Here is a 17,946-nt window from a genome sequence, read left to right as displayed (position 1 = left end):
CTAGCAGCCTTCCGCACCGGCCTCGGCCTAGAGAGACCGTAGGCTCGGATACGCCTGGTCGGGGCTCCTAAACCATTGTAATTTTTCTTCCAGCACGAAAGTTCTTTGAAATAAAAATGTATGGGTTATGGATGTACTGAAGTTATACAGTACAGTCACAACATGTAATTAAAGGGAGATGATAGAATAAATAATAAATACTTCATAGTTACAAGATATTGTGAATTCTCATATTGACCTTTTCCAGCGATTCTGGGTCTTTAACGTAGCAAGATGGTTTCTCTTTTGTATTTGCGTTTTCAATGTATTCCAGCTTTAGTAATGCAACACCTTGTTCGTCGATAGTACGTAGCAGCTTCCCAATGGGTCTCTTCTTGGGCTGTTTGCGCCCACTGCCGAAAGGACTGGAATTAGTGGCGCTTCCTGATAACTCATTTTCCGCATATACATCCAGAAACCCGGATGGCGAGAAACTGAGTGGTTTATCGAGTAAAACGGGAACGCAGCGTTTTCTTATAACACCTGTGGCATATGTCCTTGCTGTAAGCTCTTGGCCTACGTAACAACCTTTATCAAAGCTAACGGCATCGTCATGCAGGTCAAAGTTTAGTTCCAGCGCAATGAGTGTTTCAGGGGGGATTTCATCAGAGCCTTCCAGAATGCCTCTTGAGAATCTCTCCTTTTTAAGTTCACGAGGAGTGGATTTCGCCCTCACGGTCTGTGATTGTACCATTTGCGGGTCGAAGAGGCTACCAATATCGAGGACATCATTTGATGTGATAAAATAAAATGATGCAGAGGCAGACTTTTGGATATTTCTTTTATCATAATACGCACCAAGTATTTTCCCACTGCTAGAAGGGAAAAATTGATCGATGAACCAACTTGCAAATTGCGAAGCCTCATCTGGTGTTCTTGTAGAAGTCATAGATTTCCAGAACTCGTCCGGCAAGGAGAAATCTCTATTCCATTCGGGGTAATGGCTCATGTCTATGGACACACTCCAGACGCGAAGGTCATTGACGCGCGTGAATTTGACCTTCTGAAGCAATATATGTGATTGGAACAAACTTTCTATCTTTTCTGCAACGGATGTGTCACATTGAAGCAAAAATTCTGGATACTTGGTGTTTCTAGCGTGCTCTAGAGTCAATGGCCATGGATATAGAAATACGTCAGAAACTAGTCTCCCCTTACTATTCAGCATGGCACTGTACGTACCAAAACGAGAAATATATGGCCCATTCGCATTTTTGCCTTCTTTATAGATGCCCCAATTGCTCTTGGTCATGTCAAACTGGCCTACATTGTTGCCCAATTTCGATGAATCCGCATCAGGATTAATGGTTGTAAGACTCTTCTTTACAAAATGAGGTAGCAGCTTACAAGTCACCAAGCCATTTAAGAACTTACATGAATCTGGGCCGCGTATCTTGAAGAATGCCTTATTAGGGATTTCGCAACCGACAAACTGGGGGGCTTGCCGTAATCTACGGCTGCTGCACGAAAAACTCCGCAATAAGGTCAACGGACATCGTTTCATATGGATAATATTAAAATCAGTGATAAGTGGTAACTTGCAGCTTATGAGGTGATAGTCATCATTGTACATAAAATTTACTCAGTATTAAATTATACCAGCCGAAGAAAAATCCATCTTGGCATAAACTATCATGAGCTAAAAAATTAAAAGTAGAAAGTACAGGAGTGAAAATCGCTGGATTACGGGGTTATACAAAGTCGAGTTATTTTATTGAATATAAAATTGTAGTCTGATACTTAGTACTTATCTAATCGAGCCAGCATGTTCTCAGTTGACGTGAAGGAAAAAATAATCGTCATCATAATTTTGAGTTGGAGTTCATTGGTAAAACGTTCTGAAATATTATCTATTTGACATAGAGGCTGAATTAATCGAGGAGGAATTCTGTACATGCGAATAACATCGGGTTGTATTTTGTGAATGTAAAATATAATGCGGGTGTACAAATCGTCGTCAACGAACAATTCAATTAGCCTCAGCGGCCAACTTCTCAGCCTTGGCGACAACGTCTTCAATACCACCAACCATGTAGAAGGCGTTTTCTGGCAAGTGATCGTACTTACCATCCAAAACAGCCTTGAAGGAAGCGATAGTGTCCTTCAATCTGACCAATCTACCTGGTATACCAGTGAAAACTTCTGCGACGGCAAATGGTTGAGACAAGAATCTTTGAATCTTTCTAGCTCTTTCGACAGTCAATTTATCTTGTTCGGATAATTCGTCCATACCCAAAATGGCGATAATATCTTGCAAGGACTTGTATGCTTGCAAGGTTTGTTGAACCTTGGTTGCAACGTCGTAATGTTCTTGACCAACAACGGCAGCGTCCAACAATCTGGACTTGGAATCCAATGGGTCGACAGCTGGGTAAATACCCAATTCAGAGATACCTCTGGACAACACAGTGGTAGCATCCAAGTGCGCGAAAGTAGTAGCTGGAGCAGGATCAGTCAAGTCATCAGCTGGGACATAGACAGCTTGGACAGAAGTAACGGAACCCTTCTTGGTGGTGGTAATTCTCTCTTGCAACAAACCCATATCGGTAGCCAAGGTTGGTTGATAACCGACAGCAGATGGGATACGACCTAGCAAAGCAGACACTTCTGAACCAGCTTGGGTAAATCTGAAAATGTTGTCAATGAAAAGCAAGACATCTTGACCTTCTTCATCTCTGAAATATTCGGCAATTGTCAAACCAGTCAAAGCAACTCTAGCTCTAGCTCCTGGTGGTTCGTTCATTTGACCGAAAACCAAGGCCACCTTGGAGTCACCTTCCAAGTTGATAACACCAGTTTCTCTCATTTCACGGTACAAATCGTTACCTTCTCTGGTTCTTTCACCGACACCAGTGAAAACAGAGAAACCACCGTGTGCCTTAGCAATGTTATTAATCAACTCTTGGATAAACACAGTCTTACCGACACCGGCACCACCGAACAAACCAATCTTACCACCTCTGGCGTATGGAGCCAACAAGTCGACAACCTTGATACCAGTTTCCAACACTTCAGCAGAAGTAGATTGTTGAACATAAGTTGGAGGGTCGGCGTGAATTGGCTTCCTGAGCTTGGACTTAATTGGTCCCCTTTCGTCAATTGGCTCTCCAATAACGTTCAAGATTCTACCCAAAGTCTCTCTACCAACTGGCACAGAGATTGGAGCACCAGTGTCGACAACCTTCTCACCACGAACTAAACCTTCAGTACCATCCATGGCAATAGCTCTAACAGTGTTTTCACCCAAATGTTGGGAAACTTCCAAAACTAGCTTACCATTGGCAGTGTTAATTTCCAAAGCGTTCAAAATAGCTGGAATGTTATCTTGTTCAAACTGAACATCAACGACAGCACCAATCACAGCTCTCACCTTACCAACAGCAGCTGGAGATGCAGAAGCTAAACCTCTAGCACCATTGAATGGAATGGCACGTCTAGCAGCGTTCAAAGCTGCACGCGAAGAAGCAGCATATAACTTTGGCAAGACCATTTTCAAATAAACCGTATTGTACAATACTAGACCTTGTCTAAGATGGACTCAAGTTCTACAATGAACAATTGATTTGATATAACTTCTCTTGGGATAGAAGCTTTTTAGTAAAATATGGGAAGGGAGAACCTGGGTTCTGCATATTTCACACTCGATCCAAATCTGGCAAAGCTTCACTATGGGTGGGAAAGAAAATTTTAGAGCAACGTGATTGGTTCGTCTTTCATGACTGAAATCTTTACAATCACGTGCGTTACGCGACAATCACATGAGCACCGCAATTGTGTCGTTTCTCTCGTTTAGTACACAGGCAAGACTTTGTCGTGGACTACCTAACTGATCACGTGCTAACGTTAAGTTCCTTAATCACGTGTATATTAGATACTCAATGATAGATTAGTGTACTATGTATATAGATCTAACCTTAGTCAATGACCACGTGTCTTCCTTCGACTTCTAGTCATATTCTCATGTCTAGCTATTGCGCCTTTAGATACGTTAAGCTTATCTAGTCCATCTTCATTTCTTCGGTATACTGGAAACTGGACAGGTACTCCCTCATACATATCTAGTCCGACGCTCTTCCTTACTGCTGTTTCATCGATGCTCTTATCTGCATCTGCGACAGCGTTTCTCGAGTTAGTTTAGCAACTACTCCTACTCTTTTCAAAATAGATCTGATCCGACGTTCTTTCTCGCTGCTGACTCCAAGGGGTGTCTATTTGATCTACGACAGACTTCCCAGCGCCTGTAGCGCTTAATGCGTATGCATAGCTTCTCCTGTTAAGTAGTAAGCTCGTATGGCGCAGTGGTAGCGCAGCAGATTGCAAATCTGTTGGTCCTTAGTTCGAACCTGAGTGCGAGCTTATTTTTTGCAACCACGGCTGTAAACCGTCGCTACATTAAATGTCCTTTTTCTTATTATAACATGCTAGTCGATATATTAAATTAAAAAAATGCCAATATCTTAGCTGTTTATTCTATATCTACAGTCTAACAGCTAATCAAGTTAATAGCTTGCAAATGAACTGGAGAGCATTGACCGCCAATGGATTGGTCGTATAAGTTGTAGAAGTCCCCAGATAGGCAGCGGAAGAAAACGTCGCTGTCACCCAAAGCCAAATTACCTTGTGGGGTTAATGACCAGCCCCTAGCGTAGATGGCACCAGCCTGTGGTGGTGGGCCATCGAATTGGAACTGTCTGCTTGCAACAATGCATCCGACTCTGCCGTGCGCATCACGAAGAATGGAATCGCTCAACGTCATTTCCAAAGTTCCCTCGTACTTGTAGGAGTAGGCATTTACGGGGTCCTTGGGGTCACGTGGCGCTGGGTTTGAAGCTAGAAGCCTCTCCAACTCCTCTGGGGCTGGACAGCCCCTTGTGGCCTGGATTTGTCCGTCTCTGATTTGTGCCACGGCAGAATTTGACTTAACAGCGTTGTTCACTGACTGCAACTGACCATCGTTGATTTGAGCGACTCCGCCAATATCAGGGACTTCAACAGGGGCCTGAACCTGGATCTCATCCGCTCCCTGTGCTACAGTCTCTCTCTTTGCCACAGTAACAGTAGCTGTATTCTTGGCAAACTTGGGACTCAATGGGACTACTGCAACACCGAAGGTGTTGGGGTATTCGCTCAAGCTTCCCTCGTAGTACCCCTCAGGAACCAAGGTTGACCAAGGCTCACCAGCGATGTACGCAGACATCGCTCCTGTAGCTAGTGCTGTTGTGGCTGCTATGATAGATTTTTTGACAGACATAATTGTATAATAGATGACGATTGGTTAAATAAAACGAAACGAACTATATTGAACAGTTGACCGAATGGTTTACCTCTAAGAAAGCAAGAGTCACGACTAAAAAGATCCCTGAAACGGTACTTTCTTCCGACTTAAATACTTTTTGTTCTACATAAACCCCATTTGTACCCACCTTACTCGACGGTACTCAGTCGCATAACCTACTTTTTGTGTTCGACTCCAGTCCATTTTATAGCACAAGTGCAAAATAGCCGCCGTTGTGGTGACTACACTAAGTAGACAATTTTGTAAACAATCTTTCAAAAAAAATCAAGTCTATATCGTACATTCGCGGTTTTAGCTTTTTCGGAAGCAGATTGTAAAATAAAAACCAGAGCATTCTGAATACCGCAACTAATAACGCGGGGGTAAATTATAACGCTTCATAATACGGAAGTTCGTTTAATATAACCTTTCATTACATAGCATGTTAATCGTTTTAAAGTAAAAATAGTAGCGCAAGACTTTCATTGCCATGTAGTGCAAAATGGTACAAAAGTCCTTTTGATCTCATGTGCTCTTATCGACGCATTTTTTTTGAATACAAGCCCACTCATTTTAAAACTGCTCGTGAAATTTATGTAAGCCAACCGTTGTGCATCACGTTATTGAATCTCCACTGATTTCTATGTCGTTAAAAATCACATCATGCGCTAAAAAGCTGTAGTTGCGTTTGCCTATAACCTAATTGCCGGGCCTGAAAGGTACTAAATTTCAAAGTGCTGCATCGTATTTTCTGGACTTCAATAAATGAGATAACCAGCTGCATGCACCAGCATACTTCAAGGCGCAAGCGTCTATTAAGGCGTTAATAATTCCGGTGAAAGGTATTAATCCGTGTCACCTCCAACCCCTGATCACCTTTGAACAATCGGAAGATTTAAATTCCCTCTAAATTTAGGCGTTGGTTCCTTTCTAACTTTGGAAACGTATTGGGGATCAAGTTCCCAACTAATTTTAGATTGCGGGATTCAATTAAGCGACACGAACGACTTTTTATTATCAGTGCCAGCCTCCTAAGACCTGATAGATTATAAAATATATAAAGAGGCCGATAACGAGATTAGATTAGGTTGGAATTTTGTTCCGAAATACATTATTTATATTACATCGATATCAAATCAAAGAGCATTAGCAACTCCTCTACTACATTTTTGATTGACCCATTGCAAATAGAATGCAAATCAAACAAGTTTTTGCTGCTACCGCATTTATCGCTTCTACTGCCTTTGCCGTTGATGATGAGTCCTGGACAAGTTTGAAGCCAACTGCTACCTATCCTGGTGCTGTTACGGAGCATACTATACCATTTGGTATTGCTGTGATCCCTCTCTCTACTCCTACGCAGGTCGTCAAGAGAGAGCTTGCTACTGTTACTCAAGCTCCCCGTGGTGAAATCCGTGTGCCAGAACAGAAGGCGAGGTCGATTACTATAGCTCCCCGTGGTGAAGCTCGTGTGCCTGAACAGAAGGCGAGGTCGATTACCTTCACAAAGCCCGTTTATGCTAGAGCCTTGCTCGATGGTGAAATCATAGCCGTCCAACGTGCAGCTGAAGTTATCCAAATCGAAGATGGTCAAATTCAAGCGGTGACCACATCCGGGCCTGGTAGACCTGTTAAACTTGACCAAGTTGACGCAGAATCTACATTTGATCCTCGTCCTACACTCCATCCTGTGACTCAGATCCCTGATGGTCAAATTCAAGCGCCATACGTTCGTGACCCACGTCCTACTCTTGACCCTGTGGACCAGATCCGTGATGGTCAACTTGAAGCCAGCAGCACTCCTGGTGAATCACTTCACCCCGTAACCCAGATTCCTGATGGCCAAATTCAAGCCACATATATCCCTGCTCCAACTCCTATCGTTCTACCTGGTCGTTACCAAAACACCACTCAAGATACTCGTCCAACACTTGACCCTGTGACACAGATTCCTGATGGTCAAATTCAAGCTACCAAGAACACTACCACTTTGGCCCCAACTGCAACCGAAACTTCAACAGCTCCAGTTCCAACTATCAGCGACCCAGTCACCGGTTCCTTGTGTAAGGTTGAAGGTACATTAGAAATGACATTGAAGGACTCCATCTTACGTGACTCCCACGGTAGAATCGGTTCTATCGTTTCTAACAGACAATTCCAATTCGACGGTCCACCACCACAATACGGTGCTATCTACGCTAACGGTTGGTCCATAACTCCAGAAGGTAACTTGGCTTTGGGTGACAGCGACATCTTCTACCAATGTTTGTCCGGCACCTTCTACAACTTGTATGACCAATACATTGCTCCTCAATGTTCTCCAATCCAGTTAAAAGCTATTAACTTGGAAACCTGTTAAAGAAGCATGTCATTAATTTAAAAACAGGTAATCCAATACTATTTGACATTCTGTCCTTCGCGAACGTAGCATTTGAATCGTTTTAGTTCTGATTCAATTACACTCATTTTATTTCCATTTCGATTTTTCATTCCAACTTCAATCGTGCACACAACCTTTTCACTTTTTAATATAGTGCACACATATGGCTTTTTATACTCGGTTTTCATATGTAATTATGTATAGTATTTAATAATGTGTTCCCACACTTTTATCCGTTCCTGTCGCCGATCGTGGCCCCATTGTTTTTTTTTGACTAATTTTCATGAGTCGTCTTCATTCCTCTTTCACCATCGTGCTGTAGACGTCTTCTATACCTAGGCCTATAGACCAAGAGTAGTTGAAGGGGAGGGTACATTAAAGTTAAAAACAAAAGAGACCTTGAAACAAGCGTTTTTTTACCAAACGATTCTCCTGCAACACTGGTGAAGTAACCAAGAAAAGCCCACGAAACAGACATGAAAGAAAGGTCACCATATGATAAGGAACCCAGGGTCTGTACTAACTCATTGTAATCTTTAATGTCTTCTCCAAATAATGTCGGCTTATTGGCTGTTGGTCCAGTTTTGTTCCCAGTCTCTGAAGGGATCTTTTGCGTGTAGTCCTTATACAACCAGTAAAGCCCCATGCCAAATAGAGCATTAATTCCTATGTTTGATGCAAGTGAGGTTTTACTATAACGTAAATTTTGCTTATTCTGTCCCCTTTTAAGGATTCCAGTTGGAATTTCATTCTTCACTGTTTTATTCAGCTGCTGCCATGCTAACCGTGAGAAACGCATATTGACGTATACCTGTATAAAGAATAGTCTAAACGATGTAATTTCCCACAATATATTATTCTTATATGTACATTTGTAATTGGACCTGTCCCTTTAAAAATTACGTGTATCCCTTACTGGGCGACAACTAGTAACAATTTTGTTTACATTGAGTTTAATTTCACATTGCGGCAGCAACAGTATATCATTTATTAAAAACACTAGGCTTCTTTTACAGCCTATACTTATATAGTTAATAAATTCTTACAGTTGCATGCGGCCAAAAGAGCGCCACGACGGTAGGTCCAGGCTCCTGTTTATTTCTAAGGATATTAATGTTGCCAGCGCCTGAAACTGTCTTCAGTTATATAACTATACTCGTTCTGGAGCTGAAACTCATGTGCGTCAGTAAAAGCAAAGATCTCTTCATCGTTAGTGAAATAGGCAATTGGAATTTCAAAGTCGCTATCAACCGCCATTGTCTCTAATTTATTGCTAAATCTCAGCGATGCTTCTCTAATAGATAATATATGATCATAATCATTATCTGAAATATCAGACGTATTAGATGTTAACATTGGTAATTTCCTTTGATTTATGTAGGCTTTCTTAATCTGCTGCATACGCTCAGACATGTCTATCGTCAACGTAATATCGCGGGAGCATTTTATCAGCTCCTTAGACCGTACAATTTTAACTAGATGAGGCAATCCAACTCTTCTATCCTTAGACATGACCGATTTGCTTCTGAATGGACCATACTTTGAGTTCTTCAAATGCTCAATGATAATACTCAGAGTCTGTGCGACAATCCAGAATTTAGCCAAGCTTATAAGCAAATTGAATGTCATACGTCAAAATTAATATAATCAAGAGGTGTAAATTTGACTTTAGTACACATATAATTCCCTTATCTGCTAGGAACGTTCTTGTCTTTACAAAGGGACGCGACGAAAGTAATCGAGCATACCGATGTGGAAAACCTATAATGTGTGTTTCGTTCACCACGCTGTCGCATAAACAGAAAGTGACAGGACATCTACTAAGAAGATAAAGAGCCTACCTGATTTCTCAACAAAGCTTCCTGGGGACGATTTCAGTAGTTGACATGCTGCCGCTATTTGTTAGCTTACTGCATCGAAGATGTAAGAAATCAGGTCTTGTCAATGACAGATTGTATTCACCTTAGATGTCTCGACTACCAACAACTTGACTTCGTGGCCAAGCTGGTTAAGGCGTGCGACTGTTAATCGCAAGATCGTGAGTTCAATCCTCACCGAGGTCGGAATTTTTTTTGTAAACTTAAAAAGTTAAACATCGCTTTGGTCCCTTCATCTGTTGCTGCAAGTACTATGAACAAAAGATTAATCACAACACTTTACAATCAGCAAAGTGGATAGCTGCTAATAGTTGCCTTTAGGCGCACCATGATGTACTCAGATAATATCCAGTTGGATGAGACTACATATTATTCTGTTCTTGGGTTGCCGTTTGACACAACGGAGACCCAGATCAGAAAGTCATATATGCGGCTGGCTCGAGAGCTACATCCTGATAAATCAAAATCAAAGGAAGCTGCGGAATTGTTCAAGATAGTTGCTCATGCACATTCTATCTTAACTGATAAGGAAAAAAGACTTAAATATGACAGACAATTGATAAGTAAAGGACTCCACAAGTATTATCCGAAGAAAGGCTTATCATCGCTATTTGACCCACTAGATAAATCTAATACCACTCCTAATGGTGGTCGCTTACCAGGAGACATAAAAAAACCGAAGGCAGTGCCGAAGTGTACGAAACCGTACGAAGAACAGCCGTATGGGTTTGGAGCGGAAGATATTCTCCAACGTTCGCCATATCGTGACAAACTTCAAACCCACGCTCCTAGAACAAAATCGTTTAACCCAAAGGGCTACCAGAATCAGCGAAATCCTAAGACACCACCAAAGAAAGACGAGAAGAAATCTTCCACATTTAGCGCTAGGTTTCCATATTCTACTGGAACCGCGTCATCTAAGGACTTCCCTACTGTAAACGAGGAATTCCCTGGTAAAAAAATGCCCAAGACTGATCCATACGATCTGGCGTCTCCATTTGCCAGTCCAAACCATCGTCATTATGCAAGAACGAAATTTGAAGCTTCCAGGCGTAACACAAGGTCTACTTCACCACTGAAAAACATGCCCACATCACAAACAGAGAGTTTAAAGGGATTGAAAGACATCATAGATAAACTAGCAGCGGATAAAGACCGGGATAAGAGTGAGACAAATTCATTCTCAGTACATCAAACTTCACAGGAGTATACTTTGTTTCCAGAAGACCTTAGCGATTTCGAAAAGAGGTCATTCGACTCAGAAGACCAAAGCCCCATTCCTACAGCAGCCGCTACCTCAGGCGGTGCTCACGTTAAAGAGAGCGTAGATGCTCAGCAAAATAAAGATTTTAGTTTGGATGAGCTTGACAAGAATCTACCAAAACAATATGAGTATTTCAATATGAGGAACGTAAGTGACACTTTAGATAGATTACATTTGAAAAGACAAAAACTCTCAAACGACACTTCATCAGCTCCTCCCAAAGCATCGAGGCCGAACCGTTTACACGAATCACCTCATGATTCAGTGAAACTAACAGACCCTGTTAACATGCCAATACCGAGGGTGTACAAACTGGACGTTATTCCAACTCAAGAATTTGAAATCGACCTATCTTTGCCAAATATGCAATTGCCCCCCATGCCAAGTTTTCAGTGTAATATATTGAATAAAGCTGAAATTGAAACTTGTAGGGCCCAGATTTTAGAATTTAATAACAGGACCAATCAGTTGAAACGCAAACTAGTTTCAATTCTTGCCCGTAGGACCCAAGCAGACTCTTTGCTTGAGGAAAGGGTGGTACGTGTCGAGAATATGTCTGCATACGTTCAAGCCAAGAATTATGACATTGAGGTTGTGTCAAAACTATATGAAATCCAAAATAGACAAAGGATAGTGGCAGAATCTTTTACGAATCTAATGAGGAGTGTATATGCCACTGGGACATTCACTCAAACACATAATTAATTTTACTATATTAACTATAAGTATTGTTATATTATAAGAAAATATTTTAGCAAGCTTATACAAAGTATTATACCACCTTCAAGGTTTTCATTTTCAACGGATGGTTACCATTTTCTTTCGCCATAATCTATATTTTCACCTAAAACACGTACTTTAAATAATAAACATGAACTCTGTATTATAACACGGTACACAACACAAGCCAATTAATTAGGTATGTGGCGTAAGGATCGAATTGCGCTAGTTTTCATCGGTGTCATATTCCATGTATATTACCTATGGTCCATCTTTGATATATACTTCGTTTCTCCATTGGTTCATGGTATGCAACATTTCCAAAGTACCACGACGCCTCCTGCCAAGCGTCTCTTTTTAATTGTTGCAGATGGTTTACGTGCTGACACGACTTTTGATAAGGTAGTTCACCCCACAACTGGCAAATCTGAATTCTTGGCGCCTTACATTCGAAGTTTGGTAGAAAATAATGCCACATATGGTATTTCTCATACCAGAATGCCCACAGAATCAAGGCCAGGCCATGTTGCAATGATTGCAGGTTTCTACGAAGATGTGAGTGCCGTTACAAAGGGTTGGAAAGAGAACCCTGTAGACTTTGATAGCGTCTTTAATCAAACCTCGCATACATATTCATTTGGATCACCTGATATATTGCCAATGTTTAAAGACGGGGCTAGTGATCCTTCCCGAGTGGATGCCTGGATGTATGGCCATGAGTTTGAGGATTTCACGCAATCTTCAATTGAACTTGACGCGTATGTTTTCAGACATTTGGATCAACTGTTTCAGAATTCTACAGCAAACGCCAGCTTAAATGCTGAATTGAGGCAGAGCGGGAATGTATTCTTCCTACATTTGCTTGGATGTGATACTGCTGGGCATTCTTACAGGCCGTATTCAGCTGAATATTATGATAATGTCAAATATATCGATGAGCAGATTGAACAAATGTTACCAAAGGTGAAGGAGTTCTTTGGCGATGACGATACTGCATTCATATTTACAGCGGACCATGGGATGAGCGCTTTTGGATCTCACGGTGACGGGCATCCTAACAACACCAGAACACCATTAGTTGCATGGGGTGCTGGGCTGAATAAACCCATTAGGAACAAGGTTCCAATTTACGACAACTATACCGAGAACTGGGAATTGCATGGAATAAAGCGTAATGATGTGAACCAAGCAGATATTGCCTCATTAATGTCTTATTTAATTGGAATTAACTACCCTGCAAATTCAGTTGGAGAATTGCCTCTTGCCTACATCAATGATAGTGAGATCTCCAAACTTCAGGCTTTATTCAATAACGCTAAGGAAATCTTGGAGCAATACATTGTTAAGGAAGCTGAAATTAGTAAGTCCCAGCTATATTACAAAGAGTATTGGAAGTTTGCTGAGAAACCATATGAGAATTACATTGATGAAATTGAATATCTTATTGATCAGATTTTACATGGTGATGAAGAACTGGAGCAAGAAGCGATCAAGTTGACTGAAGAACTGATACAAGTTTCATTAGAGGGGCTCCAATATATGACTACTTATAATTGGCGATTCCTAAGATCGGTAGTTACTCTTGGATTCCTTGGATGGATCGTCTATTCCTTTACTACGTTTTTAAAGTTGTTTGTTTTAAAAAAAGACTATAACATAAAAGCCTCATTATCGAATTCCGCGATTGTATTTGGACTGACGTCGTCACTGAATTACATGCTGTTCTATCAAAAAGCTCCATTTAATTATTACATGTACGTTCTCTTCCCAATATTTTTCTGGAGTCAAGTTTCCTCCAAAAGGGTTATTTTAAAAGAGGGAATTAATGAACTCTTCAAAGGTACTTCTACTCTTGAGAGAATTGCATTGGGAGCATTAACAGTTGCTATGTATGAGGGTATTGTATATGGTTTCTTCCACCGGTGGGTTTTCACTGTTATTTTCAATATCTTGGCATTCTATCCTCTTTTCTGTGGAGTTACTGGTTACGCTCCAAATGTAAAATGGATACTCACCAGCGCTGCAATCTCTATTTTCACATTATTTGATGCAGTGAAAATTGAAAGCTTGGCAATGATTAATATCTCTGGACTGATCTTAATATTGGGCGGCATCTATGCTATCCGTAAGGTGTACAACTATACTGAAAGCTATACCAGGCTCGCACTTATCTTGCAAGTTGTTTTAATTGCATTAATGCAACTTGTAACAAATAAATCAGTAGTATCCCTACAGAATCGTAACGGTCTACCAGACGACGCACGAATTGGCGGATGGGTGCTAATAGTTCTATCCCTAATAGTAATGCCCCTAATACATTACATATCTCCAAGCAGCGATTATCGGGTCAGGTATCTCACAATCTATTTGACATTCGCGCCCGCATTCCTTATTTTGACAATTTCTTTCGAATCATTCTTCTACTTCCTTTTCACAGCTTATGTGCTCCAATGGATACAGATTGAAACACGTATACGCGCTTTAACCGGACCGAAAGATGAACGTCAACGTCCTCTACAGCTGGTTAGAGTGTCAGTGATTGGGTTTTTCTTGCTACAAGTGGCCTTTTTCGGTACTGGAAATGTGGCATCTATATCATCATTCTCACTGGACTCTGTGTACAGACTGATGCCAATTTTCGACCCATTCCCTATGGGAGCCCTACTACTTGCCAAGTTAGTGATTCCTTACATTATTCTGTCTACTGGCCTGGGTCTTATGAATATGAGGTTACAAATTGAGGATTATACCATTTCATCACTCATTATATCAACAAGTGATATATTGTCATTGAACTTCTTCTACCTGTTAAAGACTGAGGGAAGTTGGTTAGATATTGGTGTTACTATTTCCAACTATTGCCTGGCCATTCTCTGTTCCTTACTTATGTTAATATTAGAAGTTGTTAGCCATTTCTTAATAAGCAATGTAAGAAACCTCGAGGACGCCAAGCCACAGCCAGTTGAAAAGAGAAAGATTAACTAGGTTGATCATTGATATCCCATTGTACTATGTAAGCTTTGAGCATTTTTAAAAATATCATATCATTTAAGCAATTATAAAATCAAAGACATCGCTGAAATAAGCCACTATAATGCTCCGACTTTTTATTTTGCAGCAGCCTTTAAATTAAACTGACAAGCTACTAAACAGTTCAGATAAGTACGATAGGATTCAAATTAGTTCTTTTAGCAACTGCTGACAAAGTCTATATCGATCCTATTTTACATTGAACAGGTAGCAGCTTGAATAAGAACCTTGGTGCAATGTTTGCTGTTCCTGATGAAGAGTGCCAAGAAGAGATGTATCCTTTAATGAGCAGGTCCGATGAAGCCAGATGGCAGCATGAAATGCGAAAACAACTGGGAAACAAAAATGTCTTACAGAGACCTGGTATTGTGCTTTTATGTGTTTTAATAGGTCTATATATGACCACTCAAGCACTGGTTATAACGCCATCTATTGAACTGCAGTTGGATAAAATCTGTTCTGGGATAGCAGAACCACATAACTCAATGAACTGTGATAAACAGATAGTTCAAAAGTCAGCGTCTAACATTAGGATGGCTATAATGGTGATCCGGGGTGTTGTGGGCACTTACATGGCTGGAACTCTTGGCAAGATATCAGATCGTATTGGCAGACGCCCTATCTTTATATACATTGCGGTTACGGAACTAATCCAGATATTGTTTCTCTACATCTTCTACTTTACACCATACTTGCCATTCACAACTGTCTATATGATATTAGTTCACACTATAAGTGCATTAAGCGGGGATACTATAGCGCTTCTTTCAACTACGAATAGCTATATCTCAGACATTGTCGAGCCAGAGGAACGTACTGCATGGTTTAGTATGACAATGAGCATCGTATACACTGCTGTGGGTGTTGGACCCTTAGTAAGCGCATTGATGGTAGGGGCGAGCAGCACGAAAATAGTCATTCCTTTTTATTGTTCTATCGTGGCTGCGACGCTATTTGTTGGTTGTTGCATTCAGATGGCGGAGTCAAGACACGAGGAGGCCATGTCTAAGTCCAACGAGGACCAGAGAGTTGCGTCATCTACCGGTTCTACGAACCTGCTGCACTTTCTCGCTCCCGCTAAATTGCTGTGGCTGCCGGCGACTTTGAAAGGCTCTTTACGGCCGCGGTACACAGTAATTACCCTACTGGTACTTCAGGCAATGTTCAGGACAACATGTATCGATATAATGCCGACAGTTTCACTGTACGCTACGTACGTGTTCAATTGGGGGTCACAGAAGCTTGGTTACTATATTTCAGTATATGGAATATCACGTGCAGTATTCCTAGGTTTACTATCACCAATTTTGCTTCGCTTCCTTCAGAGCCGAAAGCCGCCAAACCCCTCTGCAATTGACGAAGGGGACGTAATTACAATTCGAAGCTCACTAGCGTTTGCTACACTTTCACTTGCTGTGGTTATCCTAGTATACAATGAGGTTGCGCTCTATCTTTACGTTTTCATACAGGCGTTTTGTGGTCTCATAATACCTACAATTCATGCTGCATCGTTGAAGTACGCACCTGCCGGTAAAGCAGGGGAATTTTTAGGTGCTATCGCTTTAATTGACGGTATTTGTGGTTTAGTTTTTGGTCCAGTTTTCCTTTCCATATACAAACTAACTGTGTCATCCAATCCGCAGTTTTTCTTATATATTTCCATGATAATTGGGACTGCTGCATTGGCAACCAGTTACCTGCTAAAACCCTAAGTCCTCTTTTTCCATTGCTCACTATATTTTATCTGAAGTTGTTACAATGCTTGTTTGCTTTTTGCTGATCTCGTTTAATTTTGTCTGATCTCGTTTAGTCTGCACTTCGGAAAAACTTCGAGTTGGATTTTACATCAAAAACCCAGCCCTTCGGAGCTTACAATGGACTAAGGAACCTACATGACTTTATGAGTTCCTGGCATCGGTAGTCAACACACCACTTAGTACTAGGGGACTCCTTGCAAGAATTTCGACCTATTGATTAGGTACCTTTTGCGTATAAACCTGTGCCGATCAAACCTGTCAGAGACGAAGTATGCAGGATCTTTGCTAGTGACTGCTCGATCTCCCTATATGTGATGAAACAATACCCGACAGGGTGCGATGAGTACGGGCGGCGGCTGACTGCAGACGGATAATTTCAATCAGTTTGAAGATCAGGTGCAATCAACTATACATGAAAACGTGGGATCCGCAGCGGGATCAGTTTGGCACCCACATTCTGCGGTTCCCACATACGTTGCCCACGAAGCGGCAAACATTAATCCGCCAAATTAATCCGGAGAGCTGTAGGCCCTTCGGAAAAATTAATCCTCGAGATACTGGTGTAAACATACACCCATCTGCACCCTTCTTCACTTCTAGCGCCGAGAACCTATTTTCACAATGATCTCATCGTTGATAAGCGGGAATCGCTCCTTTGTGGAACATTAACACCTTGCCAGCCACATCCTCCCCAAAAAGCACTGAAGAGTTTGTACTCGCAAAAAGGTAGTTATCGGAGATAGGCTTACTAAGTGGCTTTGGGCGAAGACAAGTTTCAGTCCCTGTCTATGGATTTCGAATATTTTATATGACATTTGCCTATATACCAACAGAACTTTCTATAGAAAGACACAGGGTCATACCTCGCAGGTAGAGGCACCTAGACCATGTATATAGGTACACATTACAGCGATGAGTAACCCTGTAAATGTTAATTTACATATTCTGACCACGTTCCCTATCATTTACACATTCGTATACTGTGCTTGTTGAAAATTTTCTACTCCGCCGTCCATCACTACTATTAATATCAACTTCAGCGCTAGAAAACACTATCTAAGCTGGTTTAGGTTCGTTTGATCTTTGACTAATCGCTACTGCCCTATATTCTCAACCGAAAAGAATGTCATCCATAAAAAAACAACTGCAGGCTATTAATAAAATTAGTTTAACACCGAAATCGCAGATTATAGTTAACAATGCGAATGTGGCATCGCTAAAACTAACCTTTCAGTATGATAATTTTGACGGCCATATGGGCGCTAGGAAATTTTGGCATAACTACCTACCTACGCTTCAATTCTATAATCCAAGGTTGCCGATTGAAGTAACACGCATAGTAAACAAGGATAAGAATAAAAGAATCCCATGTACATTAAACATTCTTGGACATGACGGAAGAATTGCCCATGAAGTTGATATGAGAAACAAGAGAGATGATGAGATCATGGAGGAGTTACTAACAGTACTAGACCATAAACCTGTACCAAAAGATGAGATCATTCAGCACAAAGTAAAACAATAATTTGTGCCTTCAATAGCACCTATATAATAGGTAAAATAAGACAGAGATACGATATAGTGTTAAAGACCAAATTACAAGC

General features: G+C 41.1%; 10 protein-coding genes and 2 non-coding genes across 12 annotated transcripts, besides 1 other annotated feature; 7 read left to right on the top strand and 5 right to left on the bottom strand.

Annotated features, from left to right (window-relative positions):
* Positions 1-208: 208 nt before the first annotated feature.
* IBA57 (Iba57p) lies at positions 209-1,612 on the bottom strand (the record flags this gene model as incomplete). Its single annotated transcript, XM_018132049.1, has 1 exon — positions 209-1,612. One exon carries the CDS (start codon positions 1,610-1,612, stop codon positions 209-211), a length of 1,404 nt encoding a protein of 467 aa, XP_017987373.1.
* Positions 1,613-2,008: 396 nt separating this feature from the next.
* Positions 2,009-3,529, bottom strand: ATP2 (F1F0 ATP synthase subunit beta; the record flags this gene model as incomplete). Its single annotated transcript, XM_018132050.1, has 1 exon — positions 2,009-3,529. The coding sequence occupies one exon, from the start codon at positions 3,527-3,529 to the stop codon at positions 2,009-2,011; it is 1,521 nt and encodes a 506-aa protein (XP_017987372.1).
* Positions 3,530-4,323: 794 nt separating this feature from the next.
* Positions 4,324-4,395, top strand: AW171_hschr42267. Its single transcript has one exon. It is a non-coding gene; the product is annotated as a tRNA-Cys (tRNA).
* A 127-nt stretch (positions 4,396-4,522) lies between these two features.
* Positions 4,523-5,290, bottom strand: AW171_hschr42266 (HDL369Wp; the record flags this gene model as incomplete). The annotated part of the gene is made up of 1 exon (XM_018132051.1): positions 4,523-5,290. One exon carries the CDS (start codon positions 5,288-5,290, stop codon positions 4,523-4,525), a length of 768 nt encoding a protein of 255 aa, XP_017987371.1.
* Positions 5,291-6,506: 1,216 nt separating this feature from the next.
* Positions 6,507-7,673, top strand: AW171_hschr42265 (HDL370Cp; the record flags this gene model as incomplete). Its single annotated transcript, XM_018132052.1, has 1 exon — positions 6,507-7,673. One exon carries the CDS (start codon positions 6,507-6,509, stop codon positions 7,671-7,673), a length of 1,167 nt encoding a protein of 388 aa, XP_017987370.1.
* A 295-nt stretch (positions 7,674-7,968) lies between these two features.
* Positions 7,969-8,493, bottom strand: FMP33 (Fmp33p; the record flags this gene model as incomplete). The annotated part of the gene is made up of 1 exon (XM_018132053.1): positions 7,969-8,493. The coding sequence occupies one exon, from the start codon at positions 8,491-8,493 to the stop codon at positions 7,969-7,971; it is 525 nt and encodes a 174-aa protein (XP_017987369.1).
* A 311-nt stretch (positions 8,494-8,804) lies between these two features.
* On the bottom strand, positions 8,805-9,323 carry AW171_hschr42263 (HDL372Wp; the record flags this gene model as incomplete). The annotated part of the gene is made up of 1 exon (XM_018132054.1): positions 8,805-9,323. One exon carries the CDS (start codon positions 9,321-9,323, stop codon positions 8,805-8,807), a length of 519 nt encoding a protein of 172 aa, XP_017987368.1.
* Positions 9,324-9,683: 360 nt separating this feature from the next.
* On the top strand, positions 9,684-9,757 carry AW171_hschr42262. Its single transcript has one exon. It is a non-coding gene; the product is annotated as a tRNA-Asn (tRNA).
* Positions 9,758-9,899: 142 nt separating this feature from the next.
* Positions 9,900-11,540, top strand: JJJ2 (Jjj2p; the record flags this gene model as incomplete). Its single annotated transcript, XM_018132055.1, has 1 exon — positions 9,900-11,540. One exon carries the CDS (start codon positions 9,900-9,902, stop codon positions 11,538-11,540), a length of 1,641 nt encoding a protein of 546 aa, XP_017987367.1.
* A 216-nt stretch (positions 11,541-11,756) lies between these two features.
* MCD4 (mannose-ethanolamine phosphotransferase MCD4) lies at positions 11,757-14,540 on the top strand (the record flags this gene model as incomplete). Its single annotated transcript, XM_018132056.1, has 1 exon — positions 11,757-14,540. The coding sequence occupies one exon, from the start codon at positions 11,757-11,759 to the stop codon at positions 14,538-14,540; it is 2,784 nt and encodes a 927-aa protein (XP_017987366.1).
* A 281-nt stretch (positions 14,541-14,821) lies between these two features.
* On the top strand, positions 14,822-16,297 carry AW171_hschr42259 (uncharacterized protein; the record flags this gene model as incomplete). The annotated part of the gene is made up of 1 exon (XM_018132057.1): positions 14,822-16,297. One exon carries the CDS (start codon positions 14,822-14,824, stop codon positions 16,295-16,297), a length of 1,476 nt encoding a protein of 491 aa, XP_017987365.1.
* Positions 16,298-17,094: 797 nt separating this feature from the next.
* Positions 17,095-17,151: a sequence feature (similar to AEL115C; no intact open reading frame).
* Positions 17,152-17,465: 314 nt separating this feature from the next.
* MRP49 (mitochondrial 54S ribosomal protein mL61) lies at positions 17,466-17,867 on the top strand (the record flags this gene model as incomplete). The annotated part of the gene is made up of 1 exon (XM_018132058.1): positions 17,466-17,867. The coding sequence occupies one exon, from the start codon at positions 17,466-17,468 to the stop codon at positions 17,865-17,867; it is 402 nt and encodes a 133-aa protein (XP_017987364.1).
* Positions 17,868-17,946: the final 79 nt, after the last annotated feature.

Source organism: Eremothecium sinecaudum, chromosome IV (genome assembly GCF_001548555.1).
Source record: "Eremothecium sinecaudum strain ATCC 58844 chromosome IV, complete sequence".
NCBI classification, from domain to species: Eukaryota; Fungi; Ascomycota; class Saccharomycetes; order Saccharomycetales; family Saccharomycetaceae; genus Eremothecium; species Eremothecium sinecaudum.
This window is presented reverse-complemented; position numbering and strand designations above follow the sequence as displayed.